The 19,980-nt window shown below is 45.5% G+C and overlaps 1 protein-coding gene across 4 annotated transcripts in view; it reads left to right on the forward strand.

Moving 5' to 3' along the window:
- Nucleotides 1–16,084, forward strand: part of KANSL1 (KAT8 regulatory NSL complex subunit 1) — a 188,943-nt gene extending 172,859 nt beyond the window's left edge. For 2 of the 4 annotated variants that reach the window (XM_023510999.1, XM_023511000.1), the window contains exons 8-15: nucleotides 4,982–5,164; nucleotides 5,637–5,825; nucleotides 6,166–6,314; nucleotides 10,598–10,719; nucleotides 11,705–11,762; nucleotides 11,963–12,075; nucleotides 13,759–14,011; nucleotides 14,316–16,084. In XM_023510999.1, the coding sequence (XP_023366767.1) occupies nucleotides 4,982–5,164; nucleotides 5,637–5,825; nucleotides 6,166–6,314; nucleotides 10,598–10,719; nucleotides 11,705–11,762; nucleotides 11,963–12,075; nucleotides 13,759–14,011; nucleotides 14,316–14,543 (1,295 nt within the window). In that variant the 3' untranslated portion in view covers nucleotides 14,544–16,084. The remainder of the gene's footprint in view (nucleotides 1–4,981; nucleotides 5,165–5,636; nucleotides 5,826–6,165; nucleotides 6,315–10,597; nucleotides 10,720–11,704; nucleotides 11,763–11,962; nucleotides 12,076–13,758; nucleotides 14,012–14,315) is intronic. The other 2 variants (XM_023511001.1, XM_023511002.1) reach the window with 2 other exon arrangements.
- The last annotated feature ends 3,896 nt before the right edge of the window (nucleotides 16,085–19,980 follow it).

Raw genomic sequence — 19,980 nt, forward strand, 5'->3', positions numbered from 1 at the left:
TTTTTTTTTTTTTTTGAGACAGGAGCCTCAAGCTGTTCCCTCCTGGGTAAAGTGCTGTGGCATCACAGCTCACAGCAGCCTCCAACTCCTGGGCTCAAGCGAGTCTTCTGCCTCAGCCTCTGAGTAGCTGGGACCACAGGCGCCCACCACAACGCCTGGCTATATTTTGGCCATCATTGTTGTTTGGCAGGCCCGGACTGGATTAGAACCCACCACCTTGGGTGTACATGGCTGGCGCCTTAGCCACTTGAGCCACAGGCTCCGAGTCATCCCTTTTTTTTTTTCTAGCTGCATTTTCAGGTTTGGGAGATCAATGACTCCCAAATTAAAGGAAAAAATAAAATCACTACTCTCTTGGGGGAGTCCCATTTTACACATGACACATATCTCCTTTGCTAAGTGGGAGAACTATTGTGTTGACAAAGAGGTATCCTGGCATATACAGGAACTGTTCTCCTCCCCTTTCTTGAGCATTCGTTATACATTCTTGTTCAGTTCCTGTTTCAGGTAATACTCTGTAGGGCTGAGTGCTTCTAGACAGTACTTTATTTCCTTTGTACCCTTCTCCCAACCCCGCTTAATGAAAGCAAGGAATTGTTACCATTCATGTCTCTAAACTCAGTTCTTGTAAATCTTTTTTTTTTTTTAAAGAAATAACAGGCTTGGCAACTGAAGCTCAATGGTTAGGATACCAGCCACATGCACCGGGACTGGTGGCTTCAAACCCGGCCCGGCCTGCTGAACAACAATAATAACTACAACAACAACAAAAAATACCTGGGTGTTATAGTGGGCACCTGTAGTCCCAGCTACTTGAGAGGCTGAGGCGAGAGAAATGCTTTAAGCCCAAGAATTTGAGATTGCTATAAGCTGTGACACCATGGGGGCAGCATACTGAGACTGTCTCAAAAAGAAAAATAATGCATTCTTTTTATTTTTTTGTTTGTTTGTTTTTCTTTTTCTTTTTTAGGAGTTGAGATAGGTGGATTTGTTTTTCAGTGTAAAAAAGAAGGAATTATTATGACAAAATTTCAGAAGACAGCACTGTCCTCAGAGACTTTGTCTCAATTCTTGAAATTGTAGCAAATGTTTATCTTTAAAACTTTAATAGCTTTCCTAATTTGTTTCACTGCCTTTAACACTGTTATCAGAGAGCTCTATGGAGCTGAGGCTGCTTTCCCATTGGGAAAAATCATTCTTGAGAATGTTAACTATTCACTCAAGAGTGGTTTTTGTTGTTGTTGTTGTTGTTTGTTGTTTTTTTTTTTACATTGCATGACTGCCTTGAAAAATAATCTTATACTTTCTATTTTCTTGGTAATAATTTCAGAGATATTCATCGTAAACTGAAACCTCTCGTCTTTTGGATCAATGAATAGTTTCACGGTATAGTGAGTAAGAGTATTGTGCTCCAGGGTTGTATAATACTGAGTGTAAATGTTATTTATTACTTATTAAACCATGTAACCTTGGACATAGTAACAGTTAATTTGGTCCAGACTCGGTGGCTCACACCTATAATTGTAGCACTCTGGGAGGCTGAGGTGGGTAGATTGCCTGAGCAAGAACAAGACCCTGTCTCTACTAAAATTAGAAAAACTAGCCAGGCATTGTGGTGCATACCTATAGTCCTAGCTACTTGGGAAGCTGAGGCAAGAGAATCACTTAAGCCCAGGAGTTTGAGGTTACTGTGAGTTATGACACCATGGCACTCTGCCAAGGGTGACAAAGTTAATTTATCTCTCTAAACCTGTTTCCTATCTTTAATTAGGCATAATGATGTTTGCCTCATGGAATTGCTGTGAAAATTAAGTGATACACTCATGATGAGTGATACACAGTGCCTGTAGGGAAATAAAAAGAAAAAAGTAGCCTAGGCTGGGCTTGGTTGCTCACACCTGTAATCCTAGCACTCTGGGAGGCTGAAGTGGGTGTATTGCCTGAGCTCACAGGTTCGAGACCAACCTGAGCCAGAGCAAGACCTCTCATCTCTACAAAAAATAGCTGGGCATTGTAGTCCCACCTACTCAGGAGCCTGAGGCAAGAGTTTGAGATTGTTGTGAGCTGTGACTCCATGGCACTCTACCCAGGGTGACAAAGTGAGACTTTATTTCAAAAAAAAGGTAGGCCAAGACATGCAGGTATAAGCTTACATGGATGGGAGCTGTTCAGAGGTGGTTCTTTGCCCAGGATTAAAGGGCACAAATACACAAAGGGCATTTGTCTGAACTCACCTTGGGAAAGGTAGATTGGATTTTCTTTTCCTGCGCTCTGACCCCACCAGTGCTGCCTTCCGTCTAGTGGTGTTGCATTCTGTACTAATGCAGTACATGTGAACTCTGGCCTAGAACTTTGTGTATGTCCCAGGTGGTTATTGATTCCCACAAGGTACAGGGATCTGAAGACAAAGTATGTTGGCCTTTAGATTAACACAACCTGGATAAGCTTTGCAGAACACTGAAAAAAGACTCAGACCTGTATCCATAATGATAAAATTTTAGAATATTGAAAACATAAAAAGGGAAATCTAAAAGTTCTAATTCCTCATCAAGGGTTTTGGCCAAAGTAAGGCAAGAAATAAAAATAAAAGGCATACAGATTAGAAAGGAAAATAATCTTATTTGTAGATGACATATTTATGTATATAAAAAGTCCTGTTAAATCTATGAAAAAGCTATAATTGGGCGGTGCCTGTGGCTCATTGAGTAGGATGCTAGCCCCATAGACTGAGGGTGGTGGGTTCAAACCCAGCCCGGCCAAACTGCAACAAAAAATAGCCGGGCGTTGTGGTGGGCACCTGTAGTCCCAGCTACTTGGGAGGCTGAGGCAAGAGAATCGCCTAAACCCAGATGTTGCAGGTTGCTGTGAGCTGTGATGCCACAACACTCTGCTGAGGGTGTTGAAGTAAGACTCTCTCTCTAAAAAAAGAAAGACAAGAAAAAGCGGTAACTAAGGAATTTAACAAGATCACAGAACACAAGGTCATTATATAAAAATTTGTTGGGGCGGTGCCTGTGGCTCAAAAGGGTAGGGCGCTGGCCCCATATACTGGAGGTAGCGGGTTCAAACCCAGCCCCAGCCAAAAACTGCCAAAAAAAAAAAAATTGTTTTTCTAAATACAAGCAATGGACAACTGGCAATTAAACTTTTAAAATGTATTGTCTTTTATAAAAGCATCAAAAAACATTAAAACTTTGGAGTAAACTTAAAATACGTAAGATCTGTATGTTGAAAACTACTAGACAGTGCTGAGAGAAAATCAAGGAAAACCTAAATAAATGGAGAGATACTGTGTGAATTCTTGTGTTAGAAGACTCAGTATTGATGGCTAAAGGATAAAATTTTCCCCTAAATTTAAGAGTCAGTGTAATTACACAAACTTTTTTTTCCCACAAAAGCTGAAAAGACACAAGTTAGACCACTTAAAGTAAATAGATATCTCTGATACACTGCAATGCATATTACAGTACATGGAAGATTAGCTTTAAAGGTCTGAGAGGAAAGTGGTTTAAAATCTAGAAATTCCTTCTTAGAAGAAATTGCTTAAGGATATATTCATAATTAAGTCTAAAAGATTATTGTTTTGTGATATTGAACACTATTCAGTCAGCTAAAAATCTTCTATAATCTCAAGGTCGGGGAAGTGGTGGGGCTGCCAAGGAAAGAGGGAGAATAATAGTACGTGGGTCATTATGAAAGTTTGGGGGGGGGATTGTTTGTTTGTTTGTTTGTTTTGAGACGGAGCCTCAAGCTATCCCCCTGGGTAGAGTGCCCTGGCATCACGCTCACAGCAACCTCCAACTCCTGGGCTCAAGCGAGTCTCCTGCCTCCACCTCCCAAGTAGCTGGGACCACAGGCGCCCGCCACAACGCCCAGCTATTTTTTAGTTGCAGCCATCATTGTTGTTTGGCGGGCCTGGGCTGGGGATTCGAACCTGCCACCTTAGGTGTATGTGACTGGCGCCTTAGCCACTTGAGCCACAGGCCCCAAGCCTGTTTGTTTTTTTTGTTTTTTGAGATAGAGTCTTAGTTTGTCACCCTCAGCAGAGTGCTATGGCATCATAGCTCACAGTAACCTCAAACTTTTGGGCTCAAATGATTCTCTTGTCTTAGCCTCCCAAGTAGCTGGGACTATAGGCACCAGCCACAATGCCAGGCTAGTTTCTTATTATTTTTAGTAGAGATGGGGTCTTACTCTTGCTTAGGCAAGTCTTGAACCTGTAAGCTCAGGCAAGCCACCCACCTTGGCCTTCCAGAGTACTAGGATTACAGATGTGAGTTTGAGATAACACAAAAAAGTGGTGTAAAATCCAAGAGGACAGAAATAAATGAACTGCCCCTGGTCCCCCTCTCCCCCCAGCAACACTGATAAGCCAAGCAAGTTGAAACTTGCACAGGTGAACCAGGAAGGACACCATTGACTGTTTTTCTTAGAAATGAAATAATGGTATGTAACACAGTCCATCTCAAAACTTTTTTTTTTTTTTTTGACACAGAGTCTCACTTTGTCACCCTCTGTAGGGTACTGTGGCGTCACAGCTCACAGCAACCTCAAACTCTTGAGCTTAAGCAATTCTCTTGCCTCAGCCTCACAAATAGCTGGGACTTCAGGTGTCTGACACAACGCCTGGCTATTTTTTGTTGCAGTTGTCATTGTTGTTTAACTGGGCTGGCCACCTTGGGTGTATGTGGCTGACACTGTAACTACTGTGCTATAGGCATTGACAATGAATATATCGTGGTTAACTCTAAGCAAAAGTGACTTGCTTGTGAATAGAAGAATGACCTTTAGTAAAGTTCACATGAACAGATCATCCACTTGTAACACCACTTGTCCTGCTAAATGTCAGGGCAGATAAAAGAAGGGTGGCATGTAGTTGTTGAGTAATAGAAAGTCCAAATGACGAAGAGTGCACCTCACTTCAGGAGGAGCCCGTAGCCAGGTGTTTGCACTAACCTGCAGTGTTTTGTGTTTCTTTCAGATGTTCCCACAAGCCTGCACTTCCAGAGCATGCTGAAATCTCAGTGGCAGAACAAACCTTTTGACAAAATCAAACCTCCCAAAAAGTTTTCACTAAAACACAGAGCACCCATACCAGGCAATCTGTCAGATCCATCTCGTAGAGACAGGCACAAGTTGGTCAACTCCTTCCTAACCACAGCCAGTAAGTTTCTGGGAACCGGGGAATCCTTTGTAATTTCAGTTACTTTTCATTCCTTTTATATTCTCAAAATATTGATTTGCTGCTCTAGTATGTTGGGGTTAGGAGAGGCATTTGACCAAGAGACATTTAGCCAGTTACTTCTGCTTGTCTTAGATGCTCTCAGACGGAGTCAGGGAGCTTTTCTGGACACAACGGGTCTTGGGGCTCAGTGAACAGCCAGCAGCGGCATGGTATTAGGTTCATCTGTGGGCAGGCTGTTCTTCTGTAGCGTGGTGTCACATTTCTTTGGTTCTGGGTTCCCTGTGTCTATCCTAGCCATTGTGCTATTTACTAGAAGCTTCAGTCCTGAAGGATTGTGCTGCTGCCCTGGGTGTACAGAATTGGCCTTGGGAGAACTCAAGAGTTTGGAACTCAAATAAGAAAAAATTTGAGAAAAGGTACTTCACAGCTCTTTTTCTGTTCCCCTCTTCAGAGCTGTCCCATCACCAAACCCGGCCTGACAGGACCCACAGGCAGCACTTAGACGATGTGGGGGCCGTGCCCATGGTGGAACGAGTGACAGCGCCAAAAGCAGAGCGCTTGCTCAACCCACCGCCACCCGTGCATGACCCAAACCACAGCAAAATGAGATTGCGAGACCATTCATCTGAGAGAAGTGAAGGTAGGGCCAGGCCCATGGCACCTCTACCTGCAATTGCACCTGCTCAGGGCTTTCTGGGGCAGCCTAGGCTTCTCTTAATTGCCCCCAGCTTTGTCCTTCACCTTCTAGGAAGGCAGAGCAGGAGTTGCTACTGCTTCTAAATGCAGGTCACTTCTTAACAGCCACAGCAACCTCTCTCTGCCCAGCCGCTACCTCCCATCAGTCAGTTTGCCTCACCTTTTTGTCCTCTAGGCTTAGAAAGTACTTTTGCCTTTAGTGTGTTTTGCTGCTATTCTAGCTTGTGTTAGAAGTAGCACTGGTTAAGATAGCCATGCATTCCCCTCTTTTCTGTCAACTGCAGTGTTAAAGCATCACACAGACACAAGCAGTTCAAACTACTTGGCAGCCTCTCAGCATCCACCGCACAGTCCCTTGGTGCGACAGCTCTCCACCTCATCAGACTCCTCCGCACCCACCAGCTCTGGCTCACAGGTTACATCCAACACATCTGTAAGTACCTGTGTGGGGTTAGCTGGACATTCCCTCTGCAGGTTACTGCTCGTTCAAGTGGCTCTGGAGGAGGACAGTAGAGAGGGTGGGTAATGGAACCTAAGGCATTTATGGCAACTTAGCTTACCCTGCTGTATGGATGTATCATTTTTAAGTCAGAGTGGTAATATTTGACATTTTCTTGAATTTTTCATAGAGATAGATCTGTGTTGAGCCATCCATAAAAAGCTTCAGGAAGAGATACTTTTAAGGTGGTCTTTAACTATTCAAGTTCTATGGGGCTGCGTTTCATACGGAACTCAGTAATACCATGGCCTTACTCCTGTTGGCCTAAGAAGTGAACATGAGGAAAAGTGGAGCTTTTATGGCATGGGAGACAACATTTGATTTCCTTGTTTTATTTTCCCAGTAGTCGAGATGGCATACTGAGAATAAATACTGGGCATTAGAGTACTAGTGGGAGGTAAGGGAGAAGGTAGAGCCCATTCTTTGTTGGCAGGCCATTTGGTTCATATGGGTGTGCAGGCACATACCCTAATTGGCTTTTATAGGAGCACAGTCCATCTAGGAAGCTGTTTGCACAACCATTCTAGGCAAATTCACGAATTTCGTTCTAATATTTTAATTCCTCAGATATGCCCTCTTGAGCTCATACACCTGTAACTCCTTTGATTCTACTGAAGGTCATTTGTGTAATAGTTAAAATCGTGGTAAGAGTAATGATAAAACTGTACAACTATAATGTTTGTAGAACACTTACCACGTGCCAGCACTAAATGATGTACATGTATTATCCCATTCTGTACACATGAAAACTGAGGCTTTCCAAGGTTAAGTAAATTATGAAAGGCAAAGAAGCTCGTGAGGGTTATAATTGTGATTCAAACCAAATTAGCTTGACTATAGAGCCAGCTTTCCTACCATTACACTACACAGTCTAAGCCTGGGTATGGGTGCACTCAGAGGCCACTTTTTTTTTTTTTTTTTTTTTTTGAGACGGAGCCTCAAGCTATTCCCCTGGGTAGAGTGCCATGGCCTCATAGCTCACAGCAACCTCCAACTCCTGGGCTCAAGCGAGTCTACTGCCTCAGCCTCCCAAGTAGCTGGGACTATAGGCGCCCGCCACAGCGCCGGCCATTTTTTGGTTGCAGCCATCATTGTTGTTTGGCGGGCCCAGGCTGGGGATTCGAACCCGCCACCTTACGTGTATGTGGCTGGCGCCTTAGCCGATTGAGCCACAGGCGCCGAGCCACTCAGAGGCCACTTTTAAAGCTCCTTCAGAGCTTAGATCACTCAAGATTGCTCACTAGGCTCGTATTATTCTTTTTGCTCTTAGAAGTCTATCTTTTCCAAATGGCCTCCTTGTTCCTCCCCCTTCTTGACCTCTCATACTCACAACTTTAGTCTAAATAGACGTGTAGTATCCTTAAATTCAAAGTGTGAATTTTAGATAACCAAAGTCTATAAAAGAGCCTAATTCTGATAAGAAGTCTGAGCTCAGATTCAGGTCTTAGTACTCTAGTATTTTTCTCAGCTGCCAGCCCTCCTGTGTCTGGAGAATCATTTGAAATTTTTACATATTATTTATGAAATGCAAACTCTGTACTACATAGCACTATGCTGACCCTTAAGGTACTTGTTACCAATTTTTTTTAAAGTCTCTGAATTTAGGCTGGGTGTGATGGCTCATCTATAATCACAGCATTTTGTGAGGCTGAGGCTGGAGGATTGCTTAAGGCCAGGAGTTAAAAGACCAGCCCCATCAAGAGGGAGACTTGTATCTACAAAAGTTAGAAAATTATCCAGGTGTGGTGATGCTCACATGTAGTCCCAGGTACTTGAGAGGCCAAGGCAGGAGGATTGCTGGAGCCCAAGAGTTTGAGGTTGGAGTGAGCATGCACCACTGCACTCTAGCCTTGGTGACAGAAAGAAAGAAAAAAAAAAAAGACTATTTAATAGTAAGAAGATAAGCCAAATATAATTGCCCCTCAGTATCCATGGGAGATTGGTTCCAGAACCTCCCATGGATACCAAGATCCACTGATGTTCAAGTCTCTGATATAAAATGGTGTAGCATTTGTATATAACCTATGTACATTCTCATGTGTACTCTATAATAGTACAATGTAAATGCAGTGTAAATGATTGTTATACTGTATTGTTTAATGAATAATGACAAGAAAGAAGTCTATATACATGTTCAATATAGACACAATTTGTTGTCAAATAACTGGTTGAGCCTTTGGATACAGAGGGCCAGCTGTACTTGAACTCAAACAGAGAAGCTAGAAGACACTGGAGAGAGAATAGGGGGAGGGGTGTTTGTGGCATTGCTTCACAAAAGCCAGTGGCTGCATCAGAATTACCTTGGTAGTTTTTTTTGTTGTTCTTTTTGGCAGTTTTTGGCCGCGGCTGGGTTTGAACCCACCACCTCCAGCATATGGGGCTGGCACCCTACTCCTGGAGCCATAGGTGCCGCCCCCTACCTTGGTAGTTTTAAGAAAAACCCTCTAAGTTTCTGGTTTGAAGCTGAATATGGTGGTGCACACCTATAGAAAAAGATTCTGATGTGATAGAAGAAGGGGAATCCTAGAGCCTTTTTAAAAAACACTCCTTATCTTGCCTTCAATGTACAACCAAGTTTTGGAACCACTTTTCATTCTCATTACCTGCTCTTTGGCTCTGGCTCTAAGAGGACAGTTGGACCAAACGCAGTGGCTGACGGAATGAGGGTCTAAGTAGAGGATGGAATCCCACAACCTACTCCAGTCTCCTTCCCTTGAAGGGTACTAGCAGCAACCCAAGAAGATTCAGGAAAATTACTTACCTGTTTCTGCCAGCAGTTTCACATGCATTCTTGACCAAGATACAGGGGAGGCTTTCTCTCTTGAGGCTTATTTTAAGATGCATCTCTTGTAGTGGGAAGTAACATTTCAGCAGAGATGTGGCAGTGGCAATGACAGAGCCCTTTGGGTTTGAGATTCCTAGTCTTCTTGCTTCAGAGCTCAGCCAGGCAAGAATCTCTAAAGTCTCTTCAAGCATTTTTGTTAACCAGTTACCCTAAGTTCAACAGTCGTTTCATTTGATAGAGATGAAGGTTAAAATGAAAAGGACATTTTAGTCACCTAAAATTGTAAATGACAGCAGCTGAAATTCTGGCCCAGGAAGTCCTGACTTTTAACATTCTCTGAGAATGCCCTAAGATGATAGGATGAATAAATCCTTTATCACCTTCTGGTAATGGAGCATAGAGTGGTTATAGGGAATAATCTCTGCCTTGCTTCCCTTCACTGACCTCTTTCCTATAGGCTGACCACACTTGGTGATTTGGGTGTGTATGCAGCCTCTTAGGTGTTTCCATCTGTTTTGTTGCCATGGCAGCATGTTTGTCATCCCACTGTTTCCCTCTAGCCTCTCACAGCTCAGTTGCCAGTCTCTGATTCAGGATAGGGTATTTGCCATTTGAGCAGAAGTAGCTCTTAGACTTTTTCTTCCATTCAAGAGACCAAGCTTTTTGGTTCCCTATTTTGTCCTTCCTTGGTCTCCAAGCTACTTAAAGATTATAGATGTCCACCTGATACTGGATCCTTAGAAGTCTTTATTTTCCCAAGAGTTTGATCGTCTCAGCTTCCTATAGAAGCAAAATTCCTTTCTCCAGGAATGTGAGGTATAGCCAGGTCCTTCTCTTTAGTTTCCCTCTAGTCATCTCTGTTGATATAGCTAGAAAGTTCTTAGTTTTCTAAGAATAATAAGAGCAAAAAGTCACATAAAGACTGAACAGATGGTGGGTACAGATTTAGCTGAAGAGTTCTTATCTTCAAGAAAGAGGTGCATTCATGACAACCAAGGTTAGACAATCTATTGAGATAGCCCTTTGTTTTGTGCATCTTTTGGGATAAGATTTATTGCTTTGAGGGGCCACTGTGGGTCTAAGACAGGGATGGGGGGGGGGTTAAATGAGGGGGTTAATAAAGGTATATATGGAGAAGGGATTCCAACAATTGACTTGGGATTATCCACCCTTATAAAATTCAACAAAAGTCTCTCATATGAGCCAATGAAGGAAGAGGGTGGCCAGTAGGACTTACGAATGGGAGTTACTCCTCAGGACCACTTAGTATTTCTACCAAGGACTTTGCTTTTGGAGATCATCTGTCCTGGTGTGCATAGCTGCTGTGGTCACTGCCCATCTTCAACCTGAAGACCCAGAGGCCTGGTCTTGGATGAGTGATTTGGTATTTGTAGAGTTGTGTCTCTCTTTCAAACTTACCTTTGTCTTACAGCAGCCAGTGAGGAGGAGAAGGGGAGAGAGCTCATTTGATATTAACAACATAGTCATCCCAATGTCTGTTGCTGCAACAACCCGTGTAGAGAAACTACAATACAAGGAAATCCTGACACCCAGGTAGAAGCCCTGAATAATTGGCTCCTCTCCCCATTTTTCTATTACTGCCCTATTCCCTTCTTCCCTCTGACCAAGCTTTGGGCCCTAGCCTTGGGTTGTGTCTTCTTAGTAAGAGAAGTTTAAATTATTTCTCTACATAGTTCTCTCTCATTCCATTATTATGATTACACCAACCAAACCAGAAGTTACAACCTGGCAAGGCCACTGGCCATCACTGGTCTGTAGACATGTTTGGAATTTGTTGTCAACATCAAAGCAGGAATTCATATATATGCATATCTTTATTTCTAGCTTTTTTTTTTTTTTTTTTTTTTTTTTGGTCGAGTCAGAGTCCCACCCTGTGCCCCTGAGCAGAGTGCAGCGGCTTGGTAGTTCACTGCAACCTCCGACTCCTGGCTTGTGGGCATCCTGCTGCCTCAGCCTCCAGAAGCCGCTGGGATTACAGGCGCTCACCGCAGTGCCCAGCTGGGTTTTTCCATTTTTTTCATGAGTCAGGGTCTCACATTCGCTCAGGCGAGTCTCGAACTCCTAAGCTCCAGCGATTCTCCCTCCTCAGCCTCCCACAGTGCTGGGATTACAGGCGTGAGCCACCGCACCCGGCTTTAATTCTAGCTTTTGTTGACAAATCAGATTTTAGCATCCTGTTAAGGTGCATTCTGAGGTGGTGGCAATCAGCTGGTACTGAATAATGGTGGTCTCCTTTTAAACATGTTCTTTTGTTTGAATTTATCCAAGTCACCCAGCCCCAATCCAATCCTAGTCTGCTGCTTCCATTCCTGGCCTTTATAGGCATTTGAGTAGGAGGCCTATTTTAGAGGCCTCAGGGGTAAGGAGTCTGAGATGTGAAGGGCAGAGCCTGCTAGCAGAGAGCACCTGCTCTCTGTATCTGCAAGTAGGCAGCCTCTCCTACTTGGACAGATACATTCATCCTTCCCCAGGATTCAACTGCTTGCAATCTCATAATTGTTCATTCTTGGTTTTGCAGTTGGCGAGAGGTTGATCTTCAGTCTCTGAAGGGAAGTCCTGATGAGGAGAACGAGGAGGTAATGTCTCAGAGGAGGACACATGCACTCACACATACACATGGGTGCATACTCCAGCTGCCTCGAGACCTGTGGGTGTCAAGTGTAGCCTTTTTGTTTCTGTCCTAACTGGGAAGAGCCTAGAATGGGGTGGGGTGGTTCTGCTTAAACTCTCAGCTTCCTGGAGGAAAGAAGGGATCAACGAAGCTTTATTATTGCAGATTGAGGACCTATCAGATGCAGCATTTGCCGCCCTGCATGCCAAATGTGAGGAGATGGAGAGAGCACGGTGGCTGTGGACCACAAGTGTGCCACCCCAGCGGCGGGGCAGCAGGTGATGGGGCAGGCATAAGTGTGGATGGTGGGTGGGCAGGCATAAGTGTGGATGGTGGGTGGGCAGGGAGTTCAGGCCTTGCCTCTCTTCATGGAATTGCCACTGCCTCTTGGTTGCTGCTTATACTCATCTACGGGCCAGGGCCAGGACTGTTGCAGTTCCTTGGTGTATGTTAGAACTAGTGGAGGCAGCTCGGCGCCTGTGGCTCAAGCGGCTAAGGCACCAGCCACATACACCTAAGGTGGCGGGTTCGAATCCCCAGCCTGGGCCCGCCAAACAATAATGATGGCTGCAACCAAAAAATGGCTGGGCATTGTGGTGGGCATCTGTGGTCCCAGCTGCTTGGGAGGCTGAGGCAGGAGACTCGCTTGAGCCCAGGAGTTGGAGGTTGCTGTGAGCTGTGATGCCATGGCACTCTGCCCAGGGGGATACCTTGAGGGTCTGTCTCAAAAAAAAAAAAAAAGAACTAGTGGAGGCATAAGTAGGGGTTGTAAGGTAGCCAGGGGAGCTTTGATGGCTTCACTATAAGTTAACCCTCTTTTTAGACAATAGACTGTGGTTCTGTGGTCTTGCTTGAATGAACTGTCCCACCCACCCAATACCTACACCACTGACCTGTATTAATTAATTAATTTATTTATTTGAGACAGACTCACACTGTTGCTCTGGGTAGAGTGTCATGGTGTTGTAGCTCATACCAACCCCAAACTCTGGGGCTCAAGCAATTCTCTTGCCTCAGCTTCCCAAGTAGGTAGAACTACAGGCACCTGCAACAATGCTTGGCTGGTTTTAGAGATGGGGTCTCACCTCTTGCTCAGGCTGGTCTTAAATGCCTGAGCTCAAGCAATCTACCTGCCTCAGCCTCCCAGAGTGCTGGGATTACAGGTCTGAGCCACTGTGCCTGGCTTCTGTTTCCATTTATTGTTTTTTGTTGTTGTTTGTTTTTTTGCAGTTTTTGGCCGGGGCTGGGTTTGAACCCACCACCTCCAGCATACGGGGCCAGCGCCCTACGCCTTTGAGCCACAGGCGCCGCCCCTCCATTTATTGTTAATAGTGGCAGAAGCTCTTGGGATTCTAAAGTAGGAAATTTGGGGGACTCTTGTTTTTACCTTTTTCTTTTTCTTTTTTTTTTTTTTTGAGAGAGAGTCTCAAGCTATCACCCTGGGTAAAGTGTACTGTGACATCACAGCTCACAGCAACTTCAAATTCCTGGGCCCAAGTGATTCCCTTGCCTCAGCCTCCCAAGTAGCTGGGAGGAGTACAGGCGCCTGGCGCAATACCTGGCTATGTTTTGGTTGTAGTTGTCATTGTTTTTTTTGGCAGGCCTGGGCTGGGTTCAAACCTGCCAGCTCCGGTGTATGTGGCTGGCGCCCTAGCTGCTGAGCTCCAGGCGCTGAGCCATTTTTACCTTTTTCTAACTACAATTTTTAAAAACTAATTTCTGTACCACCATGAATTCACTAACTGCTATGTCAGTAACCTTGTTATAGTTAGCCTTCCAGGCAATAGTGGGAGGAAATGGGATTTGCTGGGTCCCAGGACAAGCCTGTTGGTGTCAGTCTGCCTCAGTACCTCTGATAAGAGTGTTTTTTTTTTCATGCCTCCCCCATCCTCGGGTCCTTAGAAGTGGGTAAGAAAACACCTGTTACCCAGGCACTCAGATTTGCATTCATTGGTATACAGGTCTTACAGGTCATCAGACGGCCGGACAACCCCCCAGCTGGGCAGTGCCAACCCCTCCACCCCCCAGCCTGCCTCCCCTGATGTCAGTAGTAGCCATTCTTTGTCGGAGTTTTCCCATGGTCAGTCTCCTAGGAGCCCCATTAGCCCGGAACTGCACTCAGCTCCCCTCACACCTGTGGCTCGGGACACTCCACGACATTTAGCCAGTGAAGATACCCGTTGTTCCACGCCAGAGCTGGGGCTGGATGAACAGGTGAGGGATACTTCCTTTGTTGGGGCTAGAAAGGTGGGGCATGGAACTGGGAAGGAACAATACCTGCTGAAGATGGTTTCATTTTATAGTGCTCTCTCTCTCCCTTTTGAGGGTGCAAGGAGCTGCACTTGAAATTTACCACCTAAAGGAACTATAATCGGTCATTGTTAAAAAGAGTACTCATTGTATGAGGGGTCTTCCCAGGAGCTCTAGATAGATTGGTCATGGATTCTAGTCCATAGGTAGGACTTGTGGCAGGAAGGCTGGGGCTGAGTCCTGACCAGAGCACCTTGTCTGCCCACAGTCTGTCCAGCCATGGGAGCGGCGCACCTTTCCCCTGGCATACAGTCCCCAGGCAGAGTGTGAGGACCAGCTGGATGCACAGGAACGCGCAGCCCGCTGTACTCGGCGTACCTCAGGCAGCAAGACTGGCCGGGAGACAGAGGTGGCACCCACCTCACCTCCTGTTGTCCCCCTTAAGAGTCGGCATTTGGCGGCAACAGTCACAGCTCAGCGCCCAACTCACAGATGAGCGGGAGACAAGAATCTAAACAGACTAACTATTGGCATTAAAGCTTCAGAAATCTCTGCGTTTGATATTCAAACATCATATGCTGGAAATTTTCACAGTTTTTAGTGAATTTAAGGAATTTAGATCCTACTTTGGTTATTTTTTTCCTTGTTTTAATTTTCGTTTTGTTTTTGTTTCCATGTTTTCTTGTCACACACACCTGAGCACTTCCTCCAGTTGGCAAACAGAAGTTCAGGATAAGACCCTTCTGGCCTAGTCCTGGCGCTTCCTCTGCACTGTTGAATCACTGGACTTAACTGATGTTATAGATGAGCATCCCTCCCTTACACCTGTGGACAGGGTGGGACAGCTGCCTGGGCAGAGAGAATAGGGAGCTCCAGTTCAGCATTGCCTTCTTTAGTGAGGGTAGGACAGAGCAAGCTCTGGGCTCTTACCCTCTCCCCTGCCATCTGTGGCTTGGCTCAGCCCTGGCCCTCCTGGCTAGGTCCCCCTTGGTTTTCTGTGCTGGAGCCCCCTCATTAGAGCCTCTTTGCCATAACTGCCTGGTGCTCTCATTGAGCTCTCAGCAGGTAGAGTGGCTTCCCCTGTCACCTAGATCTTGGAAACCTATTTCATTTTCATCTGCATTTGGTCATGTCTGTCTTGACTCCTTAACTGCAGTAACCTGGCTGAGGCTGCTCAGGTTCCCCTAACCCAGGCCTAGCACACAGCCACACATGCCAGCCCTTCCTCTCGGAATGGTATTACTGCCTATCTTGACCTATGAAGGTGGGATTAGGACTACTTAACCTCTGCTCTCACCCTGCTGCAAACCAGGGGATCTGGGAAGTGAGCAGCCAGCTCCCCTGTGTAATGTTGTTTTCACTGACTAATTCACTCTGTCATGTTTCCCTCACATCCAGGTTCCTGTCAGTGTCAGTTAGACTCTTCCTCTTTCACGTTCCCCTTGCCTGTGGAACATGTCTGGTCCTAGCTGTGGTTTCCATCATTCCCCCATCACCCTTCTTTGTTAACCTTGTGCCTGTCTCATGTATAATCACATCACCAAAAAGGGGGAGGGGGGAAAGGACTTTTTTTTTGCCATTTTGTAATCGTATAAAAATAGTAGACAAACTGCTTAATGGTTGGGGTTTTTTCACAATTTTCAACATTAGTGATTTTTTTCTTTTTTGGGTTCTGTTTGCAAGTTAAAGGGTTTGTCATTGTTTCTTTAAAAAACAATAATGCACCATATCCCTATGCATAAAGTGCTTCTTCTATTTATAAGGTTGAAAATTCTGAATAACCCTTTTAGCATTGTAAAAAAAAGAAAAAAACAAAAATTGAAAAAAAAAACTTGTATTTTGTAAATATTTTCTTTTCCTGCTTTGAGCTGTGTAATGGCAGCGAAACACGTAGCTGTCTTTGTTCTATAGAAATGCTTTTCTTCAGAGAAGCTGATCTTTGTTAATGTCTTGATTCTGTTCGCAAAGCACAGACTAGTGCTTAAAAAAAAGGAAAGAAAAATTGAAAAAAATAATAAAAAAAAAAGAGTTACAGAATGTGGTGTGCCAGGCCTTTCTTGACTCATTGTGCTAGGCGTATATGGCACCAGTGACAGCTTCAGAGCTGGTTCTGCTGGAGCCTGCTTTTTGGGTTCTCTGAATTGCTCTGAACCTTAGAAAATCTCCAGTCTTTTGGGAACATGGCAGGGTCATCTGATGGTCACTAGAGAGAGGATGTGGTGGTTTTTACTGAGGGTAAGGGGTGCCAGGAGGAGAGAGAGTCTGCAAGGATCTTCTTTTGCTTTTTGTTAAGTGGAAGTAATTGAATCACTGTCTGTTGCTGGTCCTTCCTCTAATGGTACCAGCTATATGATATGTCACACATGTATTTATTCTAAATTGATCTTTAAAGGAAATTTTACTGGCTCAAGCGGCTAAGGCGCCAGCTACATACACTTGAGCTGGCGGGTTTGAATCCAGCCCAGACCCACCAAACAACAATGACAGCTGCAACCAAAATAGCCAGGTGTTGTGGCGGGCACCTGTGGTCCCAGCTACTTGGGAGGTGGAGGCAGGAGACTCGCTTGAGCCCAGGAGTTGGAGATTGCTGTAATGCCATGGCACTCTACCCAGGGCAACAGCTAGAGGCTCTGTCTCAAAAAAAATAAAGGAAATTTTACTTTTTGCCTATGAATTTTTCTGGGGTTGGGGGTTAGCAATGATATGCATAATTTGCATAGAGCCTGGATTAGTTTTTGCTTGCTAGTTGAGATTATGATAGTATCTTTATTTTGAGGCAGCTAAGTGCCTCATTTTCATTGTACTAGGTGAGTAAGTAGGTGGGCGTGGTTCTCTCCTTTCTTGCTTTGCCACATGGTCAGGTAAGTGGGGCTACCTATCATGGCTGCAAAAGCCATGCCCGCTGAGGTAGCATTCTCTTTTGCTGGCTTACTCCTTCTAGAGTTGCAGTTAAGATCAAGCATCTGCTTGTAAGTGGTTAAGCACATCAAGAAAAGCCAAGAGGGCAGGGCCTGTGGCTCAAAGGAGTAGGGCACCGGCCTCATATGCTGGAGGTGGTGAGTTCAAATCTAGCCCCAGCCAAAAACGGCAACAACAACAAAAAGCAGCCAAGAAAAGTAATGTTTTGAAACTATTAATCTGAAGATTCAGTACTGTGACCTTGACATAATTAAAAAACAATAAGGGGTTACTATTTTGTTTTTGTTTTCCTTTATGGTATTGTTAGGGAGAAACTATCTGGTATCTCTGTCTTGGTTTAACCGAAATATTCCTCAATCCATAATGAGGTTCCAAAGGAAACATCTAAGCTATTCATTCAGATGATTGACTGCTGCCCCAGGCCCAGGCCTCTGAACTAATTTCTAGAGACAGAAAATCTCACAGAACCCAATGCCCAGTCTTCTTAGGTTTGAGTACACTAGCACTAGTCTCACAAACTGACTGCAGTACTGTGTGTTCAGCCACAACTATCTCCCTTTGAGTTGGACCAGGATGGTTTGTCAGCATCCGAATGAGAGAATCAGCTGAAAATGAACTTGCCCGAGAACACTCCATTCACCTTTAGGGCCCCAGAGAGAGCTGCTAATCCTGATGTCCAGCTTTTAACAATGTTGTGATTTCCTGTTTTTGAGTTCTGTTTTCTAAGGGTGGGAAAGAACTTGAAGATCATACATCCTATATCATCATCTTGTGCTGGGAATCCATGAGCAGAGACCTCATTTAATCAGAGTAATAACTTTATTTTCAAATTCACTTTTACAGCAACAGTCAGTGTAAATCATTTGTTAAAACACACAGTACACTATATGGACATTCACAAACAGGAAGCTAAGCTAAGATGATTTCACATCCCTCCCCCCACCCTTAAAGTTACCAAAGAAATCATGGGACTTCCAAGTGCCAGAAACTGTCCTGCACAACTTTGCAAATTCAAGGGGCTAAGTCCATTAGGAGGTTAAGATTCTAGGTCAGTGCTAGGGTAACCCTTTCCAAAGCTGAAGGGAAATCAGAAGTCTGATGAAGCCATCAATGTGTGGACGGAACAACTTGATAGCCTGTGCCCTCATCCCCCGCCTCTTGGCTTAACTTGGGACAAAGATAAAGAGGGTGAAGGAAACAATCAGCTGCCGCTAGAAGTACAGGCAGCATGTCTGGAGCCAGCGGGAGAGGTGACATGGAAGTGCCAACAGCTTAGAGGGAAAGCTGCCAGGGTTTTAGGAGGCATGTTTGTGGGCTTGAGACCCCACAAGAGGGCAGCAGGCCAAAGCAACCAGATCTCCACATTCCTGTGCTACCTGCACGGGCTGGGAAAGCCATAGGGAACTAGCTGGCTGCTGCAGCTAGGAAAGCCTGTCAGTGGACGGTGAAGCCTCAAAAGACCTCTTACCCCATGGTATCGCCCTCCTTGCAAATGTAGTTGAAATCACGAAGGAAAGGATTATAAGGCAGTTTAACTGCTGCACTCCAAAGACCTCCCTCTGCCCATGTTAAGTATAAACACGTTTCTCCCCCTTTCCCCACAGCACAAGCAATCCCAAACAGGAAACAGTTGCACCACTGAAGTCAGTTTAAATGGAGCTATTGATAAAGTGAACTGAGAGCTTGATGGGCATATAGTGTATCCCCATCTAGCCCACCCAGGGACGCTGGGCCTTTAGACATGGGAGAAATGAGGGGAGAGCAAGAATGTTCAGCCGGGGGTGGGGGGACCGTCCTCATTTAAGGTCACAACCCACCATCCCTTTTGCAATCCACCTGCCAGCACTGACCTCATCACCTTAAACCATGACCTTTAGGCTGACCCCAGTAGCCCACCCTACAAAGGAGCGTCCAAAGCTCTTATAAGGCCCATGTGCTGACGAGTGAGACCTAGGGACTGCAGGAAGAGCAAATGAGGTACAGTAAGAAATGCAGCCAAATCAGTGACAACAATGAGCAGGCCATGTCTCTTAACAGCTAACAAATCCCTACACATTCCTTTTTCCTTCCTCTCAACCCTTCTCTTCTGAAGCTGGGACTCAGAGGACAGTGGGGAGTCTGATGGTGGAAAGTCCTGGGCCCAGGTAATTCCTGCACAGAAAGACCTGGCTGCAACTGAAGCTTCCACCCCTAGGGGAGGTTCTGGGCTCCTACCACCCAGCCCCAAGGTTGCTTTTAACTGTACCCAAACCAGAAGTGACAGAACTGGGCCTGAGGCTGCCGAGTTTCTTTAAACAGCCATTTTCTGCAAAGACGGCTTCCCTTTTCTCATGGCAGCAGATGGAGCTTGTGCAGACAGTGGGCTGGCAGTGCTGTGGGCAAGGTTTTGGGAACTGTTTCCTGACTTGTCACTCTTCCTCAGTCAAGCAGCTTGACCCCTGGAGCCCATCCAGGATGGACAATCCGTTCTAATACTTTCCTTCTGTGGCCTCAGGGCCCTTAGTGAGGAAGCCAGGCTGTCCCTCCTAAGCATGAGCCTGGAGAGGGACCCCAACTTGGGGGATGGGCTGCCTAGAGAATTAGGGACATCTGGAGGCTACATATCCCCCAGCTGGCACATTCTTCCTTTTTTTGGTGATGCCTTTATAAAACCCTCTTTCAGGACTGCTATGGGGCGGGGGGGGGGGGGGGGGGGGGGGGGGGGGGGGGGGGGGGGGTGGGGGGAGCGGGTACTTCTCTGGGCTGTGACCAAAGGGGACCATCTCCATGCTGCAAACCAGGCCAGCCACAAAACACATCTCTGCCCTGCCAAAGGGAATCTTCGGGGAAATAGGGAGGGGGACACCATAACTTCTGTCCTAGTCCTATACTTCAGGCCTTGTTTGCCGCTGAAGGTCCTCCTCAGATACCAGGATCTGGTGTCTCTTGGGTCCCAGATGCTGATGAAAACGTTTTCAAAATACAGGAGGACACCGCAGAGTACAGCCACACTGGCCTTCTGGAGCCAAGTCCCA

Source organism: Otolemur garnettii, unplaced genomic scaffold (assembly GCF_000181295.1).
Source record: "Otolemur garnettii isolate 467f Iridium unplaced genomic scaffold, OtoGar3 scaffold00018, whole genome shotgun sequence".
In the NCBI taxonomy this organism is placed as follows: Eukaryota; Metazoa; Chordata; class Mammalia; order Primates; family Galagidae; genus Otolemur; species Otolemur garnettii.